Source organism: Gorilla gorilla, chromosome 12 (genome assembly GCF_029281585.2).
Source record: "Gorilla gorilla gorilla isolate KB3781 chromosome 12, NHGRI_mGorGor1-v2.1_pri, whole genome shotgun sequence".
Classification (NCBI taxonomy): Eukaryota; Metazoa; Chordata; class Mammalia; order Primates; family Hominidae; genus Gorilla; species Gorilla gorilla.
The window spans coordinates 95,390,320-95,412,124 of record NC_073236.2 but is presented as its reverse complement, the minus strand read 5'-3'; the positions used below and the strand labels follow the sequence as shown (position 1 = coordinate 95,412,124).

The window sequence follows — 21,805 nt, the reverse complement described above, 5'->3', positions numbered from 1 at the left end:
GATAACTTCACAGGATGTACTTTAAAAAATTAAAACTGTATTTTAATGTTTTAAATTAGAATTCCCATTCTGTAAGAGGCCATATCCTAGCTTCTTTCAACAATGACGGCAGCTAAACTTGCACATCAACTGACAATAAGTTATTTAATATTACCTTATACTATTCTGTGCATCAACCTATGAGACATTATTTGATATTGTTATAGTCTAGTTTAGTATTTACAGACCATACAGAACCTAGAAAGTAAGTGAATATAAATGACAATCAACAATATATGCCAGGTGCCTAGCATAGTACCCAAGACACAGCAGATGCTCAAAAAATGCTGGATGCCGTCTCCATTCTCCCTGCCAAAGCTTCTGAGTCTAACTATATCTTACACAAACCCAGATATTAAAAACTAGTCATTAAAAAAAAATTCAGAAATAATCTTTAAAAAAATCTTTTCTCTATGAGAAATTAATAAATTTCCTATAAAAAATATGAAATCTGAAAATTAGAGCATGTAAAAAGAAAAATTGTGGTGTACCTTCTTCATCTTTGGAACGAACCAAGCAACAACCTTCTTGGTAATAAACAAAACCACCATGTTTAACCTGATAAAAGAAACATGCAGTTTACTTAATAATAATTTAATTAACCTTTTCATAGTCTGACTATTCAAGATGAAGATGAAATGAAGACTCTTATAAAAAACAGACCTGTTGAAGTATATGAATGAACACATATGAAATATAAAATTGACCATTTTTACAATATAGTTGATAAGATATGGTTTTCATATGTTCATAACCACTAGAGGGGTTTTTAATACATAAATACAAGAGGCAATAAAGAAAAGGTATAACAAAATCTGTCAGTTCTCACAACTGTACAAACCACTTCTGCTACATTTTAGAAACATCTGATACCTGTACAGTGGGAGTCAATTAACAGAAATCAAGTGGCATCTTTAAGACAATCCAAAATGATGCAGATGAGGAAACTGTGGCTCAGACTAGCCTGAAAACCCAGTCAATAACTTTCTGAGACTCTTTCCTTTAAAATATGCTGTCACCAACAACTATACACAGTCTTGACTTAACACAAACTATTTCACCTGCTGTAGGGTGACAAATACGATTTGAAATTGAGAGAATTAATATTACCCAAATATAAATAGTGTTCTTGTCTAATGCCTACAGATTAAATGTAATTGATTGGTTGATATGATTTCAGTGGCTTACATTTATTATCTGTTAGTTGGTGGCGTAATTTGAATCTGGAGATCCTTATTCTTAACCTACTATTTCCACTCTACTATGTATGTGATTTTCACCTATTGCGGTTCAATTTTCCAATCTTATTGAAAAATTCAATTCATTTTTTCTTTTTTTTTTTTTTTTTTTGAGACAGAGTCTTGCTCTGTCACCCAGGCTGGAGTGCAGTGGTGCAATCTTGGCTCAGGGCAACCTCTGCATCCTGAGTTCAAGTGATTCTCCTGCCTCAGTCTCCCGAGTGGCTGGGACTACAGGCGCCTGCCACCACGCCTAATTTTTGTATTTTTAGTAGAGATGGGGTTTCACCATGTTGGCTAGGCTGGTCTTGAACTCTTGACCTCAGGTGATCTGCCCACCTTGACCTCCCAAAGTGCTGGGATTACAGGCGTGAGCCACTGCACGCACAGCCCTCAATTCATTTCGACTGACTATTTATGACTGTGATAACCATAAAATGGTTAAACAGATACTTGGCTTTCATGGTATTATACTACTTAAAGTGAATTCCTTTTATTAAAAAATTTAGACAAAACAATCAAGTAATTTTCAAATAATAACAAAGTATGAACTACTTTCATTTGAACTTCTCCTTAGAATCATTAAAAAATTTTTAAATCAGTGCTGGGCATGGTGGCTCACACCTATAACCTCAGCACTTTGGGAGGCTGAGGTGGGAGGGTTGCTTGAGCCCAGGAGTTCAAGATCAGCCAGGGCAACACAGTGAGACCCTGTCTCTTGAAATTTTTTTTTTTTTAAATCGGAACTGATTGTTTGCAAAAACCAGAATTAATATATTACAGTTGAAAATTCATCTTACTTTCGATCTTTACATTTATTGAAAGATGTAAAGGATCACATTCTGTGATCACAATCTCTGAAATCTTTGCTTTTTAAGTTTTTCAGCATATTTTAAAGGCCAAAAGCAGTATAATCTTGATGTGGACTATGTCTCTAAATCACCAAGTATCTCATTTGCATCTTGATTGGTAATATCAAAAAATTTTTTTTAAAGACATGAGATATCTTACTTCCACATTGATGATTTCATATTCTTCTTGTGGCTGTGTTTCTAATTTTGTTCTCACTTTTTCAAATGCATCCATGTTTTCTGGAAGGGGTTTTTTGTTTTCTTGTTTAACAGGCTGAAGATCCTGGAAAAAGTTTTGTTATGATCAAAATATTTCAAACTAGGGAAAAAAAACTTTTGCTTTTTAAAGATAAGTAGGTCTATACCGTAGACTTAACATTGTACAAAAAAGAAATAAGATTAGTAGGCATTTCACAGATTTTAAATGTTCTTTCCTAGGCTCATCAATAAAATGATCTTTTTCGTTAAAAAAGTAAACAAAGTAAGATAGACATTTGATGGTTATACTATTATTTTAGATGAATAAGTCCTTAAGAAGCAGGAATACTAAGAAGCTCAGAAGAATGTTCAGAAATACTATGGGGAAAATTTATACACAATTAAGGAGAAAATAAAATTCCATGAACTTTTACATATTTAATAGGAAAATCAGGTAGAGAAAAAAATCTTTCGCGTTTTATAAGTACTGAAGTACTTCCTAAAAGAAGGGAAATATCAAAGAAGTGGAAGACATTATCACTACTAATAAATGTTCACTATTATTTTATTCACAGCCAGAGTGATAAGAAATATTTCCCTACTTCATTAACTATAATTTTTTACTTTTTAAATTTTTTAAATTTAAATGGGTCTGAGAACCAAGGGATATAATTTTCTTTTCTTGTGGGAATAACTAAGCCCCAAAACAGAACTGTTTATCAAATCAAAAAGTAAACTGGCGAGGCGCAGTGGCTCATGCCTGTAACCCCAGCATTTTGGGAGGCCAAGGAGAATGGATCACTTGAGCCCAGGAGCTCAAGACCAGCCTGGGCAACATAGCGAGACCCCGTCTCTATAAAAAAATACAAAAAAATTTAGCCAGGTGTGGTGGCACACACCTGTAGTCCCAGCTACTTGGGAAGCTGAGGTGGGAGGGATCACCTGAGCCCAGGAGGTTGAGGCTGCAGTGAGGCATGATCATGCCATTGCACTCCAGCATGCAGAGTGAGACCCTGTCTCAACAACAACAAAAAGGGAATTAATGCCTAATGAAACAGAGCTTCTTTTTCAGTTTCTTTGAGGAAAAATAACATGTTCACTTTATGAAAGGAAGAACCAGGAAAAATAATAGAAAATAATGAACATGAGTGGAGATATAGATGAAAGCTAAATAAGCATTCACTGTGTCTTATCAAGAGTGACTAATAAGCTGAGAGCTTTATTTGAGTTCTGGTAAGCAAATTAATATCATATAAATCATTACAATTTGGATAAAGCAAAACCTGTTAACAAATTTAAAAACTGTTTAATAATTCAACACTCCAATGGTTTGCCTTGTTTAAGCAAAAGGATTCTGGCCAAGATGTTTTACTTCAGCTCTCTGCCAAAGATGACAATTGTACAGTGATTTGTACCAGAGGGGGGACTTAAGTCTTTGGTAAGGATCGCCAACAGCTGGTAAGTATTTATTGCATAAAATATGTCCATGATACTTTACCAACATTGTAGAGAATGTAAGCTATAAATACAGTTTATATTACAAAGAGTTTACAATCTAAAATTAAACACAAGAATATAACGGAAAAATCACCAAAACAAATTAAATGGAAAATAATCATTTTCACAAAGGTTTTCCTTTTAGATTTTTTTGGGACACATTATTATTTGAATTAGATTAAAATTAGCAATAATGGTTGTTATGATAGTCTCAATCATTTAGCCTCTACTTACTATCATATAATTTTCTGAATTTTTTTTAAGAGACAGGGTCTCACTATGTTGCCCAGGCTGGACTCAAACTCCTGGGCTCAAGCAATCTTCCTGCCTCAGCCTCCCAAGTAGATGGGACTATAGATAGGTGTGTGCCTCCTCATTCCATACAGTTAATTTTTTGAGTAATTATTCATTTTTAAAGCATTTCTACAAAATCTATGGTTGATCTTTAAAGTGGTGAGACATGATATCTGTATCAATAATCCCCTCATATCACCATCATAAGTCAGAAGATGACTAAAAATCTATTCTGAAACTGTAAAATAGCAATAGGAGCTGCCTTTGCATTTCTAGATTCCGGATTGTCTGTTCTGTAATTTCCATTAAAACTTCTGAAGTAGAGTCAGGATTATCTCTCTACTACCCTGTAGCTTCTAGCACATTCTAGGTCATGGAGCTGGGTTCTGTCACTTTTAAATACTCATTCTTACTGAGAGTCATAGCCAACACAGAGCCAAAAGCAACACAGCGGGCTCCAAAACTCATCTTCTTAACTTTACATTCCTTCCTGATTAACATTTTTTCTGTCATATATCCAAATAAACTGAGCTTATCTGAACCAAAATAACTCTGAAAGCAATAGGATTTTTGACTCCCTTAACGAAATTCAAGCAGAACTCAACAGCTTTCTCAGTAACTCTTCTAAAGGAATTACTCCCATGGAAACTGAGATTTTATATAATATTCATTAAGTACTCCAAGTTACTTTTGGTTTTTGTTGCGTCCCAAGGATACCTGCTAAGTGTTTTAAGCTTTCATTTCAATTTCAGCTAGCAATATCATCAGGGTACACAGCTAAAGCCATCCATTTTAGCCAGGTATCTTAGTCCAGTTGTTTCAAAGGCATATACTACCCAATGGAGCTGAGGTAAGGATGGCTTTATCTTCAGATTTTGAGAAGGTTACTGGTACAGTATCACTCCATTAGTGGTAAAAAGAAGCACTCCTTCCCACTCCCCAAGTGACCCACCACTAAATCATTTTAACAATGAAAGCTGTTATAAAATAGAAGGAGAATGATATGTGTTAACTTTATCATGGCAAAGATGCTGAACTCTAAAGATAGAAAAAATGGTGAAGTAGAAAGACACCGGACAGCCCTTCAGTCAAGACTAATTAGCCATTAGTAAATGGCTAATTCTAAGGCTAGGGCAGGGAGAAAATACATGGTAGGTTTGGGAAATCTTATGCCAGAAAATAAGGAAGTGCTCAAAGTTTAATGGAGACATGTCAAAAGAATACAAGTGTCAACTGAAGGGGTTTCTACAGGCCACATTTTGGACAATTGGAGCATCAAAAAGAATAATAAATAATAAATAATACATTGAAAAAACATAAATCCACAGCAATTGAAAAACAGAATGCAATATGAAGCATTTCAATTTAGGAAAACAGAAAAAGAGTAAGTCTTAAGGAAGTAGAAGAAAGGTAAGAAAATTAATTTTTGAAATTAAATTGATAACAAAGAAACTAAAGAGAATCAAATTAAAAGTTGGTTCTTTTAGAAACCTATTAAAAAACAAACATCACAAAACTGATAGAAAAAAGAATACGAGGCCAGGCGTGGTGGCTCACGCCTGTAATCTCGGCACTTTGGGAGGCCAAGGCGGGTGGATCACGAGGTCAAGAAAAAAGAATACGAGGAGAGAAAAAGGCATAATTACAGATACAACAGAGATTTTTAAAAATTACAATAAGCTTTATGTGAATCTATTTGAAAATAAATGAAATGGGTAATTTTCCAGAAAGAAAAATTACCAAAATTGACTCAAGAAATAGAAAAGCTATATAAGTCACTAACTCTTAAAGAAATTAAATTGGTAACTAAATGTCCCCTTCTTGAAAGAAACACCAAGCCCAGATGCTTTCAAAGGTAGCTTTCTTGGATCTTCAAGAAACAGCTAATCTTTTCATATGTCAACTATTTAAAAAAATAGTAAAAGAGGTAAAACTACTCATTTTATTAGGCTAATATAACCTTGACATCAAAATTAAGACGATGATATGAGACAATTAAAAAAATCAATCTTATTCTAAAATAAAACTTGATAAAATCAAATTTTTAATTTTAAAAAGCACAAAATAAGAACAGTAATAGTAATATCAATTAAACTTAATGTGACCAAGAAGGATTTTTTCCTAAGAATGAAAGGATGGTCCAACATCAGAAAAAAATCTATCAATGTAATCTAACACAAATAAAGGAGATAAATCTTAGAGCCATTTTTGATAAATGCAGGGAAAAAATAAAAAATAATCACGCTTTAAAAAAATGATAAAACCTTAAATTAGGAATAGAGAAGAACTTCCTTAATAGTTTCTGTCAGTTATCTTACACAGAAATATACTAAATCTGTAATCAAAATACCTGAAATTAATTCATATTAGCATATACATGGTATTTAGCAACCATGAAACACCAATGAGATTTCCAAAATTTTAATAATGTTCATGTAAAATAACTAATTGTATTTGCTGTTAACTCATTTTATTTTTTAAAAGCAACTGTTAAATGAAGGAAACTTGTTCCTTTCATCTTCTGCCTCCAATTCTTCTCCTTACCCCTTCTCTAGAGCCCAGACTTTTGCTCTTCTTATGCCACTGACTGCTCCTGTCAAGGTCACTCAATGGCTACCACATTGCAAAGTGCAAAAGTTAATGTTCAGTATTCATATTACTTGACCTGACAGGATCATGATACAATTGATCACTTCCTCCTCCTAAAAACACTTTTCTTTACTTGGCTTCCAGGACACCTCATTCTCCTTGTTTTCCTCTTACTTCACTGGCCCTTCCTTCTCAGTATCTTTAGCTAGTTCCTTCTCAACTCCCTGGCTTTTTTTTGTTTGAGATGGGATTTCGGCTCCCTGCAACCTCTGCCTCCTGGGTTCAAGCGATTCTCCTGCCTCCGCCTCCTGAGTAGCTGGGATTACAGGCACTTGCCCACCACGCTGGCTAATTTTTTTTTTTTGTATTTTTAGTAGAGATGGGGTTTCACCATATTGGCTAGGCTGGTCTGAAACTCCTGACCTCAGGTGAACCACCCGCCTCAGCCTCCTGAAGTGCTGGGATTACAGGCATGAGCCACTGGGCCTGGCATCTCCCTGGCTTTTTAACACTGGCAGAGCTCAATTCCTGCACTAAGTACTTCTCTTCTTTGCAGTCGGCACTAATTACCTTGGTGATCTCATCCAGTCATGACCTTAAATACTATTTATATGCTGAGGACTCCCAAATTTACAGCTGTAGCCTGAACAACCCTGAACAAGATGAACTTGTATATCCAACTGACTACCCAACATTTTTACTTAGATGTCTAATATGCCAAAAAATGTCCGAATCTGAACTTTAAATCTCCCCATATATCCCTTGCCCTATTAAAAAAAAAAAACAAAACCCTGTTCTCCAGGCAATCTTTCCAATTTACATAAATGACAAATCTGTCCTCCCAGCTACTCAGGCTTAAAAACATTACAGTTGGCTTTGTCTTTTTCTCTTGCCACAAACAACTGGTCTGCTAAATCCTGTCAATTCTACTTTCAACATATATTTAGAATCTGACCACTTCTCACACTTGGACTGGACTACTTGGCTAGTATCATCATTTCTCCCTTGGATTACTGCAAAAGCCCAAAAGCTTTCTCTGCTTCTGTGCTTGCCTCCCGGTCTATTTTCAACAAAGGAGCTTGTGTGAGTCTGAAGTCAGATTATGTTACTCCACTCAAAACCCTCCAGTGGTTTCCCATCTTGCTCAAGAGGAAAAGCAAAAATTCTTACAATGGTCTACAAAGTCCTAAAGAATCTTGTCCCATTACATTGCTGACCTAATCTACTGCTACACGCCAAGCCCACTTATTCCAGTTAATCCATACTTGATGTTTCTTGAACATATCAAGCTTGCTCCCATATCAGTTTCTTAGAACTTGGGCCCTATGCCCAAATACCTCCTTAAAGCTATTGCTCAAATGTCATCTTCTAAGTTAGGCCTTTCCTAACCATTTTACTAAAATAACACCCCTCCCTATCCCCACACTGCCTATTCACATCTTCCCTGTCTTTTTTTTCTTTTCTTCTTCGCCATAACTATCGCTTTTGACCCACATTCATGTAATTCTTTTTATTTTTTTGAGAGATGAGGACTTGCTTGTGTCCACCTCAGTTGGAGTGCAGTGGCATGATCTTGGCTCATTGCAACCTCTGCCTCCTGGGCTCAAGCAATTGATCCTTGATCTCAGCTCTCAAGTAGCTGAGACTACAGGCGCCACCATGCCCAGCTAATTTTTGCATTGTTTGTAGAGACAGGGTTTTGCCATGTTGCCCAGGCTGTTCTTGAACTTCTGGGCTCAAGCAATGAGCCCACCTCAGCCTCCCAAAGTATATTACAGGCATGACCCATTGCACCTAGCCTTGTTCATGTAATTCTTTATTCTTTCTCTTTTCCTTTCTCAAGTAGGATGGTAAGCTTCACAAAGGCAGGGATTTTTGTTTATTTTGTTCAGTGTTATATCTCCAGTGCCTAGAATGGTGCATAGCAGGTGTTCAACAAATATTTGCTGAGTTGAATAAAATTCAGACAGCATAAAACATAAAATGAAAAAAACATATTTAACAAAAGATATCATAAAGTGAAAAGAAATACTAATAGGACAAATATGGAGAAGATATCTACAGCACATGTAAAAGACAAAGGACACGTAAAGGAATCTTATGAATCAGTAAGAAAAGGACAGACAATTAAAAGAAGGTCAAAAGACAAGAATAGGCATTCAAGAAGAAAAACCATAGGATCAATAAATGTAAGAAAAGATGCTCACTGGCCATGAGTGGCAGCTCATGCCTGTAATCCCAGCACTTTGGGAAGCTGAGGCAGGAGGATTGCTTGAGCCCAAGAGCTTCAGACCAGCCTGGGCAACATAGCAAGACTCTGTCTCTATTTAAAAAAGTTTTGGATTTTGGAGCATTTCAGATTTTGGATTAGGGATGGTCTACCTGTACTACAAGATATTAAAAAAGAAAGGTACTGTGAATTAGGCTAACTTAGGTCTACTTCTGACTCTACTAGTTTTCTTACTTAACTTTAGGCTCTGTGGCTTTAGTTTCTTCATTTGTTTAGAAAGAATTCACACGCTTCCTGATTTTAAGACTTATTACGGGCCAGGCGCAGTGGCTCATGCCTGTAATCCCAGCACTTTGGGAGGCCAAGTTGGGCACATCACCCTGAGGTCAGGAGTTTGAGACCAGCCTGGCCAACATGGTGAAACCCCGTCTCTACTAAAAATAAAAAAAAAATTAGCTGGGCATGGTGGCAGGCACCTGTAATCCCAGCTACTCGGGGGGCCTTGGCAGAATTGTTTGAATCTGGGAGGCAGAGGTTGCAGTGAGCTGAGATGGCACCACTGCACTCCAACCTGGGCGACAGAGCGAGACTCCATCTCAAAAATAAATAAATAAATAAATAAATAAAACTTATTACAAAGCTATAGTAATTAAATGTGTAGTACTGGCATAACGACAGACATATAGAAAAATGAGATGAAAGTGAGAGTCAAGAATAAACCATTGAATTTATGGTCAGTTGATTTTCAGAAAGGACACCAAGACAATTCAATGGAAAAAGAACACTCTTTTCAACAAATGTTGCTCAGACAATGGATATCCACAAGCAAAATAATAAAGTTGTACCCCAATCCCTTGCACTATAAACAAAATGAACTCAAAATGGGTCATAGGGCTGGGCATGGTGGGTCACACATGTAATCCCAGCACTCTGGGAGGCTGAGGCAGGAGGATTACTTGAGCTTAGGAGTTTGAGACAAGCCCGCACAACAAAGTGAGACCTTGTCTCCACACACACAAAAAATAAAAAAATTAGCTGGGCATAGTTGTGGGCCCAGCTACTTGCAAGGTAAGGCAGGAAGATAGCATGAGCCCAGGAGGTTGAGGCTGCAGTAAGCCATGTTTGTGCCTCTGCACTCCAGCCTGAGCAACAGAGTGAGGCCCTCTCTCAAAAAAAAAAAAAAAAAAAAAAAAAGTATCAAAGACCTAAAGAAAGAGCTCAGATTGGATGATTTCTGGGGTATGTTTTCTAGCAATAAAATTTATGGTTATATGAAAAGAAAAAATGCATTAATTTAACTATTAATTCATTCTATAAACACGTTGCTTATCTACAATGTGGCAGTCATTATGCTATGTGCTGGCAAGATGTGTATTATAAAATTCTTGTCTTTAAGGACCTCCCAATATAATGGGGAGACAGGAAAAGTTTAAAATGATGTAGTAATAGCAGAGAGGTAAATATAGTGATTTGACTCCTATGGCTTCAACTGCTATCTACATGTAACAACTCTTCCCAAATTCCAGACTCATATATCCAACGGCTACTGAAATCTCCACTTTACTAGTGAATTATATTTATCCTTTCCTCTTCTTTTTTTTTTTTTTTTTTGAGATGGAGCCTCGCTCCCATCACACCAGGCTGGAGTGCAGTGGCACGATCTCAGATCACTGCAATCTCCACCTCCCAGGTTCAAGTGATTCTCCTTCCTCAGCCTCCCGAGTAGCTGGGATTACAGGCATGCGCCACCAGGCCCGGCTAAAATTTTTGGATTTTCAGTAGCAATGGGGTTCTGCCATGTTGGTCAGGCTGGTCTTGAACTTCTGACCTCAGGCAATCCACCCGCCTCAGCCTCCCAAAGTGCTAGGATTATAGGCGTGAGGCGCCACGCCCGGCCTTCTTCACCCTTAAGATCTGAATATCAGTAAGGTTACATACATGACTGTGAAATAAGTCCATCTGAAACATAAAGATAAACCAGGTACGTTTTAGAATTTTGAGATTTTGGAATGTTAACTGGGTACCTTATCTCAGTTTACAGGGGAACAACACTCTAATCAAATGCAGTAACATTTTAGAGCTAAACATCTACTAATTGGGATAAAGATCATAATAGCTTTGTGTCAGTTTAGGTCAGGTTTTGCCCATTCTCAATACCCTCCAATCAGTTAAAAAAAAATCGTTTGTTTTCTAACAGGCTTTTGGATTTTAGAATCCAAAGAGATGAGGAATTATCACTCAAGCTCTCTAGTCTTCCATTAAGATGTCTCAAATAAAATGTAATCAGGGCCAGCTGCGGTGGCTCATGCCTGTAATCCCAGCACCTTGAGAGGGCAAGGCAGGTGGATTGCTTGAGGCTGGGCTTCCAGACCAGCCTAGCCAACATGGCGAAACCCTGTCTCTACTTAAAATATAAAAAAATTAGCTGGGTGTGGTGGCACATGCCTGTAATTCCAGTTACTCAGGAGGCTAAGGCACGAGAATCACTTGAGCCTGGGAGGTGGAGGTTGCAGTGAGCAGAGACTGTGCCTCTGCACTACAGACTGGGTGACAGAGTGAGACACTGTCTCAAAAAAAAAAAAAAAAAAGAAAAGCAATCACCCTGTAAAGACTCTCATCTTCACTCATCTGAGTTACTGACAAAGGCTTCCTACTTCCAATTTATTCTCTATTCTGTCAGAGTGATTCTTCTAAAATGCAAATCTGATTGCGACTACATTTTTCAATAACATTCTATTGCTTAAAAGGATGTAGCTCAAACTTTTTGCGAGATATACAAAACTACATATATATATATATATACACACACACACACACATATATGAATATGAGACTATTGCAGGAGCTGCTAACCTGTATTGTAGAAATAGGCAAATGACATGTTTAACCAAAGGATTTAGTCTTCTCTCTCTTTTTTTTTTTTTTTTTTTTTTTTTTTTTTTGAGACGGAGTCTCGCTCTGTCGCCCAGGCTGGAGTGCAGTGGCGCGATCTCGGCTCACTGCAAGCTCCGCCTCCCGGGTTCACGCCATTCTCCTGCCTCAGCCTCCCGCGTAGCTGGGACTACAGGCGCCCGCCACCACGCCCGGCTAATTTTTTGTATTTTTTAGTAGAGACGGGGTTTCACTGTGTTAGCCAGGATGGTCTCGATCTCCTGACCTCGTGATCCGCCCGCCTCGGCCTCCCAAAGTGCTGGGATTACAGGCGTGAGCCACCGCGCCCAGCCTAGTCTTCTCTCTTTAATTATACAATTTCATTTTTGTATCTTGTTCAAATTATCACTATTAAAGATTTTGGGAATTATTTTTTAGGCAGAGCAGAGCAGGATGATGTGGAAGATAAAGAAATGTGATATCTGGATGGATGCTAGTCTTTGAATATCACTGGCTGGCTTGTAAGTATAATAGAGTAAGTTCATCTTGCCATCTGGCTAATGTAAAATGGAAAGCTGAGGTACTTGCCAATAAGAACTGCAGAACTGAATGAATTCAATAAGGTTTAGATCGGCAACACTTGATCATCAAACATTTCCAGTTTCTAAATACAGGTCCACTGTCAGTCAAGTTGTGAGTTCCAGAATTACCTGATGTGAACTTCAAAAAACAGATCTGGGGCCGGGCATGGTGGCTCACTCCTGTAATCCCAGCACTTTGGGAGGCCGAGGCAGGTGGATCACCTGAAGTCAGGAGTTCGAGACCAGCCTGACCAACATGGTGAAACCCTGTCTCTACTAAAAAATACAAAAAAATTTAGCTGGGCATGGTGGTGGACGCCTGTAATCCCAGCTACTTGGCAGCTGAGGCAGGAGAATTGCCTGAACCTGGGAGGTGGAGGTTGCAGTGAGCCAAGATCATGCCATTGTACTCCGGCCTGGGCAACAAAGCAAGACTCCATCTCAAACAAACAAACAAACAAAAAACAGATGTGTAGGCCTCAACCATAGAGATTTTCATTACGCAGATGTGGGGTGAGATCCAGGAATCCGCATTTCTAAAAAGCTCTCCAGGATTTCTGATATACAGTTAGACTGCAGAAGTTGATACTGAAGAGTCCCCAAACTTATAGGCAGTAATTCATTGCTAAGGTAACAAGAGGTATAGAATCATGAAATTTTAGCACCTGTAAGACTTTCTACAGAATGACAAGTTGAAACTCCCTATTTTTTTTTTTTTTTTTTTTGAGACAGGGTATCCTTCTGTCACCCAGGCTGAAGATCTCACTGTGCCTCAACCTCACTGCAGCCTCACTGCAGCCTCGACCTCCCAGGCTCAATCAATCATCCCACCTCAGCCTTCCAAGCAGCTGGGATTACAGGTGTGCGCCACCACACCCAGCTAATTTTTAGTCTTTTTGGTAGAGTTGGGGTTTTGCCATGTTGCCAAGGCTGGTCTCGAATTCCTGAGCTCGGACAATCTGCTTGCCTTGGCCTCCCAATGTTCTGGGATTACTGGCGTGAGCCAGTATGCCTGATCAGAACTCCCTATTTTTTTCAGTCAGGAAAATTAGGAGTCCTGATTAGTTCAGTCACACCAATCGTGGCTAGATCTTTTGCCTTCTAACATTCCCACTACACATGCTACTTTTCTGTTCCTTAGTTAACTTATATAGGTAATAGCTCTTTAAGCAGACATATTTTAATTTACCTAAAAGCAGTAACTACTTTTTCTACTTTATTGCACCCTATAAAAGTGGACAGAGTTGGAACTCAGTGGATGCTTGCTGAAAGAAGGAAATGTGCATTCTTCTCTACAGGTGTTTTCACAGCTGCAGGGGCATCTTTATAAAGCTTCCCCAGGTCTCAGTGATAGAGACCATGGCTTTTATATTACATCATTTCTCATAGAGGGAATGGTTGATACATGACATGTGACAGCAGGATTACTTTATCAGGTAAAGGAATTACTAAATGAACTATTAATACTTGGAGTTATTGAGTCAGGTTAAAGTTTCCAGGTAGTGGGAATCTATAAAAGAGAACGGAAAAGTTGCTTCAGGAACAAATGGAGGGAAAAAATAGTCAACCTTCTGTTTAGAATGTGAGCTAATATCACAGCTGTTACTCTGATGGTAATTCCTGCCTACTATTTATAAACTAAGTGTTAAGACAAAGTACGACATGACAAAATGTTCTAAACACAATGCAAAATAAAATAACCTAAAGGTCCAAAATTTAGTTCAATAGGTGAAATTAAAAATTTTATCTTTCTGAAGTAGGAAAGATGTACAAAAAACACAAAAATGAAATAAAAAGAAGTTATAAAGAATTTCTAAATGAGTAAAGAAAGTACTAAACTAAGGCAAGACACTACAAAAAGGAAAAGAATTTCAAAGACTAAAACATAAACAGTAAAAGTCTAGGAAGACTAGGGGGCTAACATACAAAATGTTAAAAGCAAAAGAGATACACACAACACCTAAATAGGTACCAGCTAAGATAGCGGCAAAAATTGAACAAAAACTAGAAAAACTGAGTAAAATTAGATTGAAAAGATAGTTTCTAAAATGAGAAGAATCTGCCCAAGTGTCCATCAATTAGAGGAATGGATAAACAAAATGTGGTTTATACATACAAAGGAATATTATTCTACTATAAAAAGAAATGAAGTTATGATACATGCATACAACACAGATGAACTTTGAAAGCCACTGAATTGCATACTTTAAAATGGATCAAGTGGAAAACTTTGTTATACATATATTTTACCCGAAGAAAGGAGGAAGCCAAAACAGACTAAAAGAAAAATCAGTATGCGACAAAACCAGAAATTAAAATAAAAAAATATTAAAATCATACATTTGTGAAACTATTGCAAGAATACCACCCCCAAATATCATTAAGGAACCTAAGGAACATAAGAAGTAAAAGGTAGGAGAGGGATGTCAAAGCAGCAGCAGCACAAATAGATCATTTAATCCTACTTACTGTAGGATGACCATATAATTTACCATTCTAACCAGGACACTTTTGAGAGGAAAGGGGACACTATTAATAATTACACAGGGACAACAGGTGTAGGCTGGAGCTGTCCCAGGCAAAAGTGGTTATGTGGTTACTCTCTATATAAGGGCAATCAGGTCCTTAAGGTTGAGTTCACGCCCACAGCTTGGGGTCTGGCAGAAGTACAATACTCTGACAGTGTCTTCCTGAATGACTCAAGTGGTCAAAAACGCAAGATTATTTTTCATTTTTTTACAGAGAAATAAAATACAATTCATGGCCTTTACTGAAGTTTACTGATTCGTGATTCATAAAACAATTAGCGTATCATTAGATTTTATTAAGAGCTATAATTTAGTGTTCTAGGAATTTTAGAAGGCCGAATTATACTTTGAAATGCACTGGCAGGCATACTAAGGAAGTCCTGAGGTGAATCATTTTTTATAAACCTACATTTTTATATATTACATTAGAGCCCTATAAATATATGTATACACTTTTTTTTTTTTTTGAGACAGAGTCTCCCTGTCACCCAGGCTGGAGTGCTGTGGTGCGATCTCAGCTCACCGCAACCTCTGCCTCCTGGGTTCAAGAGATTCTCTGCCTCAGCCTCCCAAGTAGCTGGGATTACAGGTGGGTGCCATGACGCCTAGCTAACTTTTGTATTTTTAGTAGAGACAGGGTTTTACCATGTTGGCCAGGCTGGTCTCGAACTCCTGACCTCAGGTGATCTGCCTGCCTCGATGTATATACTCTTTTATACTTACTTTTGACTAGAGACAATTGAGACTTGAAAATTAGAAAAATCAAGTTAGAATTACTGAGAAAATTAGTAGCTCTGATATTCTACCCATTCTTTATTTTTAAATTAAAATTAATCTTAATGACCTACAAATAGGTTAACTTAAACAGTCCATACCTTACATGAGAAGCTCCGACTTGGGATGTTTCTTGCTAACTCTGATATCTTGGGTTTATTCTGAAGACACTTGGTTAGGTGATATTTTTTCAATTTTATTCTATTGTAATAATGATCAGCGAAGTTATAGTGATTCAAATGCTGTTTCTGCATGCATTTTCCAAGGTGAGGAATACTATACTTCAAAGCTTGGAGAAATAATTTGGTCTTCTGCTGCATGATATCAAAGTCCCTGGTTTATGCTCCTTTTGGGGCTGCCAGCACACGAATGATTTTATAGGTATGATTACAGAGTAGTGGGTTCTCAGAGTATCTAAGATCAGCAGTTCTCATCCCTCCTTTTCAGGGTCATGCCCCACTTAGGTTATGAATAACTTCAGACAGCTGATAACTTAGGCTAACTAAATCTAAAAACCTGTGTAAGTTAAAGTTTCATTCAAATCATAATTCTTGGCAGATGTGACTTAAATGTCTCATTTGTAAAGTTAATCCTATCAGGCTCAAACTATGCAGCACTGACTCTGGCACACATAGGGGTTAAACTAAAACAAAAAACAAAACAAGAAACAAAATAAAAATTTGCAAATAAGTACACAGACTTAATGGGGTATCTCAGGAACTCAGGGCTGTAAAAGGTAAAAAGCCCTTTGGTCTTACATAATTATGAACATATCTTTGGTATATATGTGAAAGATAAACTGGAAAAGCCTAATTATTTAATAAAGGTGGGGGAGGGAAGATTAATTATTGTTGAGTGTTAACTAAGTGCCAGGTGCTTTTATCTTGTTTGTCTAATTTAAATTTTATATGGACTTAATAAAGTAGATATTACAATGCACATTTTACAGGTTGCCAAACTGTGGCTGTGGGAGGTTCTAAGCAACTGTTCCAGGTCACTTGGACAGTAAGCTGTATAGTCAAAAATCCAATTTGGTTTGGTTCCAAATACTGGACATACTCAACTTCGGATTTTTAATGTTAAAAAGGTATTTAGCGCTTTAATTAAAAACAACAAAAAACCCCTGCAAGATGCACAAATAAAATGTAAGGCCATCTCTGGTTTGTCAGGAGGTAGCTTTTATTAACCTTGATTGCTAATAAGTAGTTAAGAGTCAGAGAGACCTGGGTTGAGGTCTTAGCTCCTACACTTAACTGTGTCTCCGGGCCTCAGTTTCTTCATCTGCAAAAACGAAATGACACCATTTACCTTATAGGGTTGTTGTTGTAAAGACAAAATGAGACAGCTTAACGTTAAGGCCATACAGTGCCTGGCACATAGTGACCACTCAATAAATGGCAGTTGCTATTATTTACGACAGGAATAATCTAGGTATGTTGCACACCGCTGAATGTCATTATGGAAGTCTTCCACAAAATGCCCCCTGGTATCAAAGGTAGAATGCTGCGTCAAATTTACCATAGATCAGATGCGCTACGACGCCCCCGCCCCCCTTAATCCCTTTCCATGTCGCAGCAAAATAATGGGCGATTGGGGGTAGGGGAGCAACACTAGTTTACTAGCCGACACTAGTAAAAAAAAAAGGGGGAAAAAAGACCCGAATAACAAGGGCCTGCAAAGGTCCTACATCACCACGTTCCCACAGCCTTTATCCATCCATCTTTCATCCTCAAGAAGACAGTATGCAAGGCTAGGATGGGGGTGGGGTAGATAAACGGGTGTTCTCAGGAGAACCTATTCGTTTTCCCCGTGCAACTCTCCACCCCAGGAATGAGGCGATCTGAATGCAACAGGGAGAGGGACCAGGTGACACGCACGCAGTGCCGGGACATCAGTCAAAAAGCGAGGACCTGGGGACTGAGGGGTGGGTGGCTGGGCGGGGGGAGAAAGGGGAGAAGGAAAGAGACTAGCACACCCCCCATACATACGCAAATTGAGAGAATCAGTCCGGCTCTGGACACAAACCAGTGAAGGCAGGCCGGAGAACCTGAAGCTCTCAGAGGGGAGCAGCTGTCACCGCAGGCAAGTCCAGCCGAAGTCTGCTTTCCGCAGCCCACAGAACGACAACCTACCCAGAGCCGCCTAGAGCTGGTTTGCAGCACGCCGATCTACGTGACCTCAATCTAGCACGAGCAACAGGCAGATTTCGCCATCTTTGTTGTGGTCAAGGAGTCTTCTTGGGTTCCTGGGTTCTTTAGTCTCGAAATATATAAGACTTTTCGTTCTTCGCTCGTCTTCTGAGCTCGAGATGAAGCACAGAAGGCTAAAACAATGAGGGACAGCGTTCCAGTAGCCCTGCCACAGCTCTCTCATCCTCTGGTCCGCCCTCACTCAAGATGGTTACCAGCAAAATGGTGCAATGACGTGACAGCGCGGCCCTGGTTGCCAAGGAGATGCGAGTACCGGAAATGCGGAATTCGGGGAGAGCGCGCAAGCCTGGTCCGGTGGAGGGGGGTGCTGGGCGTCACAGGTCCTGACAGGGAAGAAGTTGGCAGGTCCTGGCAGGGGACGAGCTGCGGCGGTGGCACCTCCGGGTGTGGAAGGCTCCAGTGAGATGGAGTCGCGAGTCGCGGACGCTGGGACCGGCGAGACCGCGCGAGCAGCGGGCGGGGGTCCGGCAGTTGGCTGCACCACTCGGGGGCCCGTAGTCTCGGCGCCCCTGGGAGCCGCCCGGTGGAAGCTCCTGCGGCAGGTAAGGGAGAACCTGCTCGCCTCACTTTTGCCTCTGGTCACTCCTCTCTCACGTACCGGGGGAGCGACTGTTCGCAGCTCTTTCCTCTTGGCAGCTCTGGGAGACCCTTCTCAGTTTGCCGGGAGCACCTGCGAAGCTCCCCCTCGCTTCACCTAAGCGTCCCATCCAAGAGGAGGAATCATGTGGGGTTGGGTGGGGAGCGGGACAGCCAAGGCTGAGCTCCTGGGAAACTCAGATCGAAGTAGAAGAACCCCTTCTAGACATTTTTGTGCGTCTGGGGGACTTTTCCCCTTCTCGCCAGTCTCTGGTGCGCCCGCCGCTCCCCACTGCTCTTTTCCTGCTTGTGTTTTGCCTCCTTCCCCAGGTTTCTTCTAGCTTAACTCCCAGCCTGGTTCGAGTTACCGATATTCGTCTGCACCCTCTGGCCCCGTCTTTTGCCCAGCGTGGTTGACTATGCCGGGACTGAGACACGGCACGCGTTCCCTCGGCATCTTCCGTACAGCGGAGCGTGCAAGGAGTAGGAAGAGCTGATACCCTCTCTCACTGAGGTCTCAAAGTTAAATGATTATCTTGTAGTTTGTAGTGATCAGCGAGATTCTCCGTGTCCAAGGTGGGCTAGTCAAAGTGTGTTCGTTTTTGAATGATGGTATCTTCTGGTACTTCAAAGTTTCTGCTGTTACTTACAACTTCACTCGTGCAAGCTTGACGGCAGTTCTGATTTATGATCACTCACATTCTTCACTCACTTCTTGAAGTGAAGTCTGGTTATTGTTTTTGCATACCAGTGTTATGCCTCTGCCTGAAGTTTTCTGCCTAAAACGTTACTCAGGAGGATATTTTAACATTTCTGACAGTTGTGTTTGGAAAAGAGTTTCCCAGCTATTGCCACTTTACTTGAGATTGTGCTTTTAGTATTTTGGGGATCACTTTGTTTGCAGTTGCCTTGAGTCACCTTTTCATACAGTGGTCTTTTAGTGCTTTTAGAGTTATGAGTTAAGTAGATCATCAGAGTTAATTAAGATTTATTTGCTGATACATTGACAGTCTTTCCAGACCAGTAATGATCTGGTTTTGCTATTGTTACAAATGGTATTACAGGATAAGAAAATGCATGTCCTCACAGATCATCATAGGAAGTATCTATAATAAAGTAAATATCTATTTTTTTTTTAATAGTGACCACTGAAATGAGATCTTGCGTGAGCTGGGGAGAGTGGACTCAACCCCCCTTCCCCCCTCCTTTTTTTTGAAATGGAGTTTCCCTCTTGTTGCCCAGGCTGGAGTGCAATGGCTGCCATCTCCGCTCACCACAACCTCCGCCTCCAGGGTTCAAATGATTCTCCTTCCTCAGTCTCCCCAGTAGCTGGGATTACAGGCATGCACCACCACGCCTGGCTAATTTTTTTTTTTTTTTTTAAGTAGAGACGGGGTTTCTCCATGTTGGTCAAGCTGGTCTCGAACTCCCCACCTCAGGTGATCCACCCACATCGGCTTCCCAAAGTACTGGGATTACAGGCATGAGCCGCCGTGCCCGGCAACCCCCCCCCCCCTTTTTTTTTTTTTTCGATACAGAGTCTTACTGTGTTGCCCAGACGTGAGTGCAATGGTGCAATCTCGGCTCACTGCAGCCTCCGCCTCCCTGGTTCAAGCAATTCTCCCGTACTCAGCCTTCCGAATAGCTGGGATTACAGGTGCTGGCCATTACGCCCAGCTTATTTTTGTGTTTTTAGTAGAGACGGAGTTTCGCCATGTTGGCCAGGCTGGTCTCAAACTCCTGACCTCAGGTGATTCACTTGCCTCGCCTCCCAAAGTGCTGGGATTACAGGTATCAGCCACCATGCCTGCCACGCCCACTGCCCCCACCCTTCCTTTTTTTTTTTTTTTTTTTAAATAAGATAGAGTCTTGCTTGTTGCCCAGGCAGGTAACTCCTGGGCTCAAGCAATCCTCCCACCTCAGCCTCCTGAGTAGTTGGGATTACAGGGGTATGCCATGATACCTGGCTTTCAGTGATTCTCAGTATAGTAAAAACTACAACACTTATGTTCATTCTAAATTGCGGTCTAAATGAAAACAGTGACAAGTTTCAGCTGTGGCTGTTACATGAAGTCCCCACACGTTCTGACATCGAAACTTTTGGTATATATCTGCCTGCTTAGAGTCTTTTTATCTTCTCTACTTGGTGAATGATTGTTCATTCTTCACACTTCCATTTCAAACTACTCTTCTGTGAAGCCACCCCTAATGCCTCTGGGCTAAGTTAGACCCTCAGCCCACTCTACCAGTGAGCACTTGATATTATTTTATGATCATGTGATCAGGGTCTCTTTTTCTTACTAGAATGGGCATTCTCCTTGGGAAAAGGTGATGTTTTATTAATTTACATCCTCTGCACCTAGCACAGGGCCTGGTTAATTGATTTTTAGTAGATGTTGTTCAGTGTCTGTGGAAAGCCTGAGAGTAAGGACAGTCTTTAAGTGGCGCATAGCACCTAGTCCTTAGTGTATTTTATCAGTAAGCTATTATTGCTAAGTAAGAACTGCAACATCACAGTGGCATACAACAGTTAGTATTTATTTTGTTGGTGCATCTGGGGGCCACCTGGGAGCTGACCGACATAGGCTGTAGTCATGTGGGTATCTCTATGATGCACATGTGGTCCATATGTCTCTAATCTTTGGACTAGTGGGCTAAAGTCCTCATGGTGATAGCAGAGGTATAAGAGCAAGCCCAACCACAGAAACACATTTTAAACCCCTGCTCACATCATGTGTTTATTTCCTATTGGCCAAAGTAAGATATTTGGCAAAGGCCAAATTCAAGGGGCAGGGAAATACAACTCCTTCCTTGGAGGTGACAAAGAGGAAGTGAATATTTTTCTATTACAATTTAATCGATCACATATATTAAACATTTACAAGCTCTTAGTAAATGTATTTCAAATGAATGAACCATTCCTATCTTATATGCATCTAGTACTGGAAAACTATAAGGAATCTAAGCAGTGCTAGAGATATGTGACTCCTTTTCTCTCTCGTGGGACATCTGAAGAACATCTGCTCTGTCTACTTGTTTTTTCCTTTAAAATTCTGTCTTTCCATTACCCTATAGAGCTCCAAGGCTGTCTCATGGCCTTTTACTTTATGTTAACTATTCAGTATTTTCTGTGTTTTGTAATTAACAAAACACAGGTTTTCAGAGAAAACCTGGTTGACCTAGTGCATCATTTGGTTCCAGGTTACATGGTAAGTTGCCAACATTTGAGTCAAGCGAGTACTTAAATTAGATGAGGTCTGGAAGTTGATGAATCAATATCAGTAGAGGTTATGGATGTTGTTCTGTTTTCCTCTTTGTTGAGTCTCATT

The 21,805-nt window shown here is 39.7% G+C and overlaps 2 protein-coding genes across 13 annotated transcripts in view; one reads left to right on the top strand and one right to left on the bottom strand.

The window, feature by feature from the left end:
* Positions 1 to 18,110, bottom strand: part of PREPL (prolyl endopeptidase like) — a 43,323-nt gene extending 25,213 nt beyond the window's left edge. The window contains exons 1-4 of one of the 9 annotated variants that reach the window (XM_004029164.5): positions 17,823 to 18,110; positions 15,792 to 16,045; positions 2,289 to 2,411; positions 531 to 597 (exon numbers count right to left, since the gene is read on the bottom strand). In XM_004029164.5, coding sequence (XP_004029213.1) covers positions 531 to 597; positions 2,289 to 2,411; positions 15,792 to 16,010 — 409 coding nt within the window. In that variant the 5' untranslated portion in view covers positions 16,011 to 16,045; positions 17,823 to 18,110. Of the gene's footprint in view, positions 1 to 530; positions 598 to 2,288; positions 2,412 to 15,791; positions 16,972 to 17,678 lie in introns of all 9 variants that reach the window. The other 8 variants (XM_019021124.4, XM_055377811.2, XM_055377812.2 and 5 more) reach the window with 8 other exon arrangements.
* A 98-nt stretch (positions 18,111 to 18,208) lies between these two features.
* Positions 18,209 to 21,805, top strand: part of CAMKMT (calmodulin-lysine N-methyltransferase) — a 412,109-nt gene continuing 408,512 nt past the window's right edge. For all 4 annotated transcript variants that reach the window (XM_063695910.1, XM_019021123.4, XM_055377815.2 and 1 more), the window contains exon 1: positions 18,209 to 18,442. In XM_063695910.1, the coding sequence (XP_063551980.1) occupies positions 18,305 to 18,442 (138 nt within the window). In that variant the 5' untranslated portion in view covers positions 18,209 to 18,304. The remainder of the gene's footprint in view (positions 18,443 to 21,805) is intronic.